The sequence below is a fragment of the Centruroides sculpturatus genome, unplaced genomic scaffold (assembly GCF_000671375.1).
Source record: "Centruroides sculpturatus isolate CEXI.00-Female unplaced genomic scaffold, Cexi_2.0 scaffold551, whole genome shotgun sequence".
In the NCBI taxonomy this organism is placed as follows: domain Eukaryota; kingdom Metazoa; phylum Arthropoda; class Arachnida; order Scorpiones; family Buthidae; genus Centruroides; species Centruroides sculpturatus.
The window spans coordinates 199,395-208,223 of NW_019385025.1; the positions used below are offsets into that span (position 1 = coordinate 199,395).

General features: G+C 29.9%; 1 protein-coding gene across 1 annotated transcript in view; it reads left to right on the top strand.

Moving 5' to 3' along the window:
• The first annotated feature begins 5,229 nt into the window (after nt 1-5,229).
• LOC111633586 (cystic fibrosis transmembrane conductance regulator-like) overlaps nt 5,230-8,829 on the top strand; it is an 11,875-nt gene continuing 8,275 nt past the window's right edge. The window contains exon 1 of the mRNA XM_023378194.1: nt 5,230-5,344. Coding sequence (XP_023233962.1) covers nt 5,280-5,344 — 65 coding nt within the window. The 5' untranslated portion in view covers nt 5,230-5,279. The remainder of the gene's footprint in view (nt 5,345-8,829) is intronic.

Genomic DNA, 8,829 nt, shown 5'->3' on the forward strand with positions numbered 1-8,829 from the left:
CTTTCGAGAAGATGGCAATAAAATAAAGCAGACACGTTTCTATTAATAAAGTGGCGTAAAAAATTGTTAATACATAATTGAATGGTCCGTTGAGTTGATTGGCTTATGAACAAATTTCATAGTGCTGTGCCATTATTTCTTCCAATTTCAATTTCAAATTTGCGTTATCTTTTGTCAATATGTACAGTTCTTCTAATACATTCTGAAATGCTGTCATTACAGTAACAAAAATCAAGATAATAAAAGAGCAGAGGTACATTAACCCTCCACTCATTACACTCATCCATATTCCAACTTCAACGCTGCAAATGAATGCTTCCAGCTTGAATAATTCGTTTTTCTTCAAATCGTGATAAAAGAAAAATATATTTAACAGCTGAAGCCATAGTGTAATAAGTATTGTGTAAATCACTGAGGAAATTTCTATGTAATGAATGATAGAAAACAGCTGATTTTGGTATAAAAAATTGAAATTTCTTACTTTAATTTTTGTATTTACTTTTACTCTTCTGACAATGCTGAATATTACTGCAAACACTAAGGCAAGAATACTGATGCCCACTTTGACAAAGATGTTGTTGTCGACAATCGAATACCAAGATATACAGGGGGTTTTACTCGACAGAAAAGGAATTGTCATGCAAGAAGTAATAAAGAAATGCATCCAGTACATACATTCGATGAAAGATAAGTAAAATCTGTTTAGAAGTTTTTTCAAATTATTGTTGTTTCGTATGACATATGAACAGGGATTAAAGAAATGCCATCCGTATATTATTGACATTGAGGTAATTGGTGACAGAAAACCTTTCAGCCATATTTCCTGTTTAAAACTTACAATATTTGAGCTAATGCTCGATGAAGTTTGTATCATGTCTTCTTGGATTATTGTAATATTCTTTGTAATATTAATATTCTCGTAGCTTTGTATTTAATATAGAAAATTAGAGTCAGTTGCAGTTGTGGTACAGCTTCGAGGATAAATTGTAACTAATTTTCCTTTATATAAGCATAATTATAAAAATTACGAGTAAGAATACCTTTAATGAAAATAAAATGTTTTGAATTATAATATCATCGCTAAAAGCCGTGATGTAATTCCTCATAACTCCTGCAATTTTTGTCTAATTCAGATGAAATTTTGGTTACATTTGTTTTATGTTTTGACAGAAAATACAGTCTACATATTTCGCAAAAATATTAGCTATAGAATAAACGTTTTATAGATTTGCGATCGCACGTTTGTTGCATTGACTACGTGATGTCCATGTTCGATGTGGAAATGTTCTCTAAGAGCAGCACAGACTAGTCACGAATAATAAGGGAGATGATCATAATTTATTTAACGTAAGTAAAAGCTGTCAGAAAAAAAATGTTTTTAGGAAAGGCTTGGTAGTTAAACCAATTTTATGTAATGAAATAAAGTCGAGATGTCAGGTCGATCTTATAGATATGCAGTGGCAAACCGATGAACAATATAAATTTATACTCTTGTATCAAGACTATGTGAGTCAATTCGTTCAACTGCTACCGTTAAAAACTACAAGGGCTGACGATGTCTGCCCTTGTAGACTCAGTGCACTAAAGATTATAAAAATGTCTAAAAGAACAATATATGTTCTTTTAGATATATGTCTAAAAGAACAATATATGTTCTTTTAGACATTTTTATAATCTTTAGTGCCCCGAGTATTTTACAAAGTGATAACGGAAGAGAATTCGCCAATAATGTCATCAACGAAATGTGTTGTATTGGCCTGAGTTAAAAGTGGTTCTTAAAAAGCCCAGGCACTCACAAAGTCAAGGCTCAGTAGAAAGATATAATCAAGACGTAGAAAATATGATTAGTTCTTGGTTGGAGACTAACAATACTAACAAATGGTGGGAAGAATGAAAAATTTTGATAAAGTTTTAGAATATAGATTGTTGATGAATGCAACGATGGCACCCAATACTCACTTACAAAAACGATTGCGAATTATATAGAATATTTCCGTAAAAGTATAAGAGGAGCTTGAAAGCATTGTTGAAGTCCACAATATAGACTGTTTGATATACAGTCGACCCCCCTATAAGATCATAGATACGTTCCATTTTTTAGGAATCCGATTTCTTATGAGTCGTTCCAATCACAGCCCGACAAGTGTAAAGTTTACGGACTACGGCTGATTGAAAGGTTTTCATCCATAAAATTAATCGATTCTAGACTAATCCGTCTCAACATTTCCAAAATACGTATATTTTTTTTGGAAGTAATCCGTATAAACTACGCTATAAACAAAAAATTGTAGGATTACTTACCGAGTATGCCCCATTCGACAACCCCATTGCTAAAGCTTGTTTTCGTCGCGAAGCAGCACACCAAACCACGGCCGATTTCTGATAACTTATTTTTCTGCGAAAACTTCGTTGAACTTCGGAGACATCATTAATATAAATAATTTTAATCGCCGTTGAATAAGAAATGTTTCTTTCACAAGAAATGTATAAAATTACAGTACTGTATTAGACTTACGGTACCTAATTTACATACTGACAGACGATAGTTAGCGTAAAAATCTCCGTAGCGTGGCGCCACGCTAGACGGCGGAAATTTTATATTTAATTATAACAAAGTTACAATAAGTTAATATATAATTATATATGTAGTACCTAATTTATATATAATTAATATATAATTATATGTACAGTACCTAATTTATATATAATTTATATAATACTGTCCAGACGATAGAAATCCCTCCGTAGCGTGGCGTTACAAACGGCGGGAAAGTAGTTCGGCTGCCCGATGACGTTTGAGGTAATTATAGGGAGTATTTTACTGTTTTTTACGGATACCGTCACAATTTTTTCGCAGTTTTATAGGAATCGTAATTATTGGGACCGTAATTATAGGGGGGTCGACTATAGATATATTTCAGAAATAGAAATTAGTTAATGTAATTGTCAAAACCAACAACGCCTTCATTATAGATGTGTTGCATTAACATCATATGAAAACACCAGAAATACTCAACTTATTCTCACATCAGGAAATAAAAAAAATCCGTATCACTTTGTTCTTGTACGGACCGATAAATATTAAATAATTGAAAAAGTCAGACAAAGTTTAAATATAGCAATATACAAAAACAAAAACAGAGAATTGTAAAACACTGAACACTTAACAAGCGCTAAATATGAGTAACAATGATAAATACACTCAACAACTTTTAAACATGTATAATATTAATCTTTACTTCACAACTTGGTACATAGATAGACACTGAGCATACATAACATTATTACTTTTTATTCAAGAATATTTTACAAACAAGATTATTAGTTATGGCAAACAAGATACAGTATATGATCTTGTTTGGCCATAACTAATGACATCCTTCAACTTTACTCATTCCCAAGTTTCTGAAACTAGTTCAGTTAATTTGTTTACAAATCATAAATAAAATAAAATCGGGTAATATAATTTTATCTTTTACATATTATATAATCAGAAATTTCATACGTTTGTATATAAATAACATATAAGTAGATTAATAAATTTAACTTAAAATGTTTACATTCTCCTTTCTTATTTTTCCTGGAGATATAACTTTCCTTTGTTATGAGTTATAACTTATAACAGAGGAAAGTTACGACAAGCGGATAGACAATCAAGACTTTTCTACTTTTAAATTGAAAAGACTTTTAAAATTCCAAAAAATCAATAAAGCCGAGCATTTATAGTTTATTTATGGATATTGTCTTATAGTGTATGGAGGCATGAATCTTTTTATCTTATTTTAAATCTTAATAACTGCGGTAAATATAAATTTTTCAAGGAGGTTTTGGATATTAGAGGTAAAAGTTTCTAGAACTTTTCAGAAATATCGTAAATTCCAGGAGTTAATTACCCTACAACATTTACATCTCACACATGAATCTGAAAAAGTAAATGTAAGTGAAGCGATTATAAGTGACGAAATAGCATAAAAAAATGATTGAGAAAAGTTCAGCAACCGACCGATCAGCAGCTTGTTTTAATATAAACATCAAGTGTACGACCGCTGTTTGACCTTTTTCTGCTAAACATTTATTTCAATCTGATTTATAGTAATTATACATTATTATCAGATTAATTATACGTTTTTCAAATCATTGAATATTCAAATGAATCTTAATAAATGATTTTCAATGTAATATACACCAAAGTACACTTTAATTACAAAATACTTTAATTCTAACGAGCAATTACTTTTTATCACATCGTCAAAATACCGGGTTGCAATTTTAATCATATTTTAATTTTTTAAAAATGCACTAACGAGTACCTTAACATTCTAGGCAACATTTGAAACTGCCTGTGGCATACTCTGTGATGATATTTTATTATAACAAATTTTATCTTTTTAATTATTATAAAATAGCAAACAGCTTCAATTTGAGAGTTGGAATGAGTTTTATATAAAAAAAAAAACATACTGTAAATGCAAATATCGAATAAAATGGCCATTAATTTCGACCTTACTGAAGATATCATATCTGGACTAGATTTCTATATATCTTGCTCTATTCTGTAGATTAAGAACAGACAGACAAATGGACCCACTGATTTTCAGATAGATAACCGTGAACGTCTACACGTCTGCTATTTGTAAATTGTATCGAAGAAATACAATTTTTTACTGAAATGTTTTCGTTTTATGTTGTGAAGATAATTTACTTAAAGCAATAATAATAATTTTGTAGTACTGTAATATAAATAATATACTGGAAAAATAATAAATAACATTAATATGTTATGTTAGTATTTACAATATTGTATCAAATGTACTTTTAAAGTTTGTCTTTTTGGTACTTCAGATGATTGATAGACACTCCGTAAACAGTTACGTGTAGAATATTTTGAAAGTGACCGATATAAAAGTTTTATAGAAGAAACACAAGAATACTTTTAAACTATTCACCGTATTAATAATATATATAGATATATATCAAGTTATATAATAATAACATATACAAATCTGTAGATAACTTATTCTTTTGCATACAATTCGAATTTTTTTTATTAAATTTAACAAATACTCTAACAACACAATCACAATGAAACTCTTACGTAAATGATAATCTCACTGTTTATTATATGATGAAATCCATCAGCCAGTAATATAAATACCCCGTTAAATATCTACACTTACATATTTTTTTATTAGATTATTGTCATTACATATACACATATTGCACAAGTATTTTTCTTGATGCAGGGTGCAGGATATTACGAAGTAACACGTTAATATAGAATGGATGAAAAAGAGAAAAATAATCCATTTGACTCAGCTGGTCTTTTCTCCCGTGCATTTTTCTGGTACGTAATTTCATTTAAACTCATTAAAATTTCAAATATAATGTAAACATAATTGCTAAAGTTCTCGTGTGACTAAATCGCATGCATAGCATTTTAAAAGAATAGAATTAAAAACAAAGTTAATTCTTAAGTACAGTATAGTTTATTAACCTTCTAATAGTGATTTACATAAATTTGCTTTCTTTATATTGCTTTCCCGACTGTTATAGATAACGAACAGAAGTTATAGTCATCAGTAAGGAATAACTTTTCAAGACTTTTATATTTTTGGAGTAAGAGTACTTTGATATGTCGAAAAATGCATAAAAATTCAGGTTTTTTTAAATACGTGTGGATTTTAGTGTGTGTAGAGGATCAGGCTTTTGTTCACCTTGTTCGAAGCTTCATAACTTCTGTGCTTTTTCGTCAAAAATTTTTTAAATTTTGCAGTGAAGTTTGTGTATGAAACTAATTAATTGAAGTAAATTTTAGTGAATAAAGTTCGAGGGGTTCGAAAGATAATGGGGATCGTGTTATATCTCGAGTAGGGTCTGACATAATGACGATTTTATTCGTTATTGCCATTTACAATTGTTTATACAATTCATTCTACTCTGAATGTTAAACATTTTCCAACTTCATTATAGTTAAGAAAGTAAAAAGTTTGTAATAATAAAATATCGTCATCAAACGTTCTGGGAGAAAGTGTAGCAACTTATTGTAAGAGGTTTTTAATATAATATTTCATTTCTTAATAAATCAAGAATATAAATGAAGATAAACGGGTAAAGGAATAATAGTTTAAACAATAAACAGAATTTTTTTAATATAAAAAGATGCAGCAGATGAATGTTCGATTAATCATTAAGAACGTATATAATACGCACATTAAGCATTCAGCAGCACCAAGTTTCTCTCCAGCTGTGCATTTTGGTTTAAATTTTTGTGAGGATATTGACCTCGTATTGTTTAAACAGCATATTTACGTTACTTGGTAGAGACAGGCCCAATAATTCTTTAAGTTGACATTGTATGCAACAATTTACTTTGTATGAAGTTTTTCCTATAGGGGAGACCGGGGCAAGATCGGCATGTTAAGCTTTACTTAAATTTTGTGTAATAAATACTGCTGTAAACTGAAAAAAAAAGCTTTGCATATTGTCTATTAGAATGTTTTTTTACTATAGAACTGGTTAAAATCAGTTTGGAAATAAAAATAATTAAAATAATTACAACTTTACAAGAAGAGAGAAATTGACGAAGTTGCCCCGGGTATAGGGGCAAGATCGGCAACTTCTCTCTTTTTGTAAAGTTGTAATTATTTTAATTATTTTTATTAAAGTTGCCCCTGGTATAGGGGCAACAGTAATGGGGCAAGATAGGCACGTATATAAAATTATGTTATTAACAATGTATAAGTTGGAATTCACTATTAAAACAAAGAAATACAAATCCAACACCCATTTAATATTATTACAACGAAATGCAAGTTCAAAGACATATATACATGAATAACAAATGCAAACATGTTTTCATTTATCATCTGTTTGATTTTTATCCTTTGCTTCTAATGTGGCTTTATGTTGCCGATCTTACCCCGCTAGTCATGATTTCGAAACATTAAGTACAACCCTGAGAACAGAATGCCAAGCCACGATCTGGCCACGTGAATAAGTTGAAGTTACATCCTTCTAACAGGAAAAGTAACTTTCGTTATCATGGAATTATAACAAAACCTGCCAATTCAATATAAATGGAAAAAAAATATTATATGGAATTGAACGAAAATGAAAATTTGCTTGATAATTCAACTACGCTTGTTGGAGAACAATAAAAACACTACACTCAACAAGCCACCAATAAAACTCAACTGCCTAACCTATAACCAAAGTCTCCTTTTAATTTGTTTTTAAAAAAAAGCGCTTGACAAACTTGCCCCGCATGCCGAAGTTGCCCCGATCTCCCCTAAATTATTTATTTATGAGCTGAAAATATCATAGTAAATAAAAAATGTTAAAATTATAAAAAACAATTCAGGCACAGTTAAATAGTTTAATATCCCGTATGAATTTATAGTATTAATATATAATTACTGTACTGCACTAACGCATTTATGTAGCAGAAAGAAATTGTATATAATACCAGATAAATATTTCGAAAAAATATCTATGTCAAATTTACAATAAAATATAAACACTTGTTAAAAATAATGACTTGGCACAAATAATTCGACTGTAGATATGAATGTTAATCATTTGAAAGAAAATACGAAACACTTATTCAATGATAAAGTGATATTGCGAATGTCACTTATAATATATTCAATATTATGAAAAAAAATAATGTTTTATATGATATACGTGAGATTTATAAATGAAGAGTTTAATTTTTGTAAAAGAAATTTCTACTCAAAATAAATACTGCGTTATTTTCCTTCCTATATTTTATTTAATTCATTTTACTCGTAAGATAGTTACCATTTCCATGTTTGTATTATTTGGCTCATAAGATTTTTCAAATTACAAAAATAATTTCAAAATATTTAAAATCTAATAAAAATGTATACGACTTGTCACAAAGAAAAAAATTTAATGGTAGAGATGGGATTTATAAAAAAAAAACTCTCAATGCTAATAACTCGTAAAATGGCTATTAAGTTCAGCCTTACTTGGAATACGACACACGACCACCCTTATGTTTCCAACCATTCATTTCACGTACAATCAGCAAAATTTAATACTATCAATCCCTCTAATACACAAACCTCCATGCAAAATTTCAGAAATTTTTTACATAAAGCACGGAAGTTAAGCTTCATACCTGGTGAACAAAATTGTACACCTCACATACACACAGAGACACATTAAAACCTATACATAAAAAAAAACTACAGAACATTTTTGTATTTTATGAACGTTACGAGGTTTTATTTTTCAAAAAATGTAAAATTTTTGGGATTTCATTTTTTGATCGATTGCCATACTCTCCATCTGTTAACTATAACAGAGGGAAAGTATGTACTGTATCTACACAGCTCTATTCTAATGTTATAGTTATTACAATTCAAAGTATGTACTCACTAGTACAGGTAACCCCCATATAACACGGCACTTCTATAGCACGGATTCACTCTAACACGGTTCGAGAATTGGTACCATCCCCCGTATAACACGGTACTTCTATAGCACGGATTCGCTCTAACACGGTTCGAGAATTGGTACCATCCCCCGTATAACACGGTACTTTTATAGCACGGATTTACTCTGACACGGTTCGAGAATTGGGTAAAACCTCGCACAACAGGAAATGTAATAAATTTTTACATACTTAAGTAATAATAGTTCACGAAAATAATAATTTTCGTGAACTATTAGTACTTAAGTATGTAAATTTTCTCTTCTCGCCTTCTGTCGATACACGTGGTCCTTCTCGAAACTTGTTTCAATGTTGCCAGATCGCGACGCTTCTGCTTCTGATGTTGCCGAATGTTTTTCCCTTATTCCATA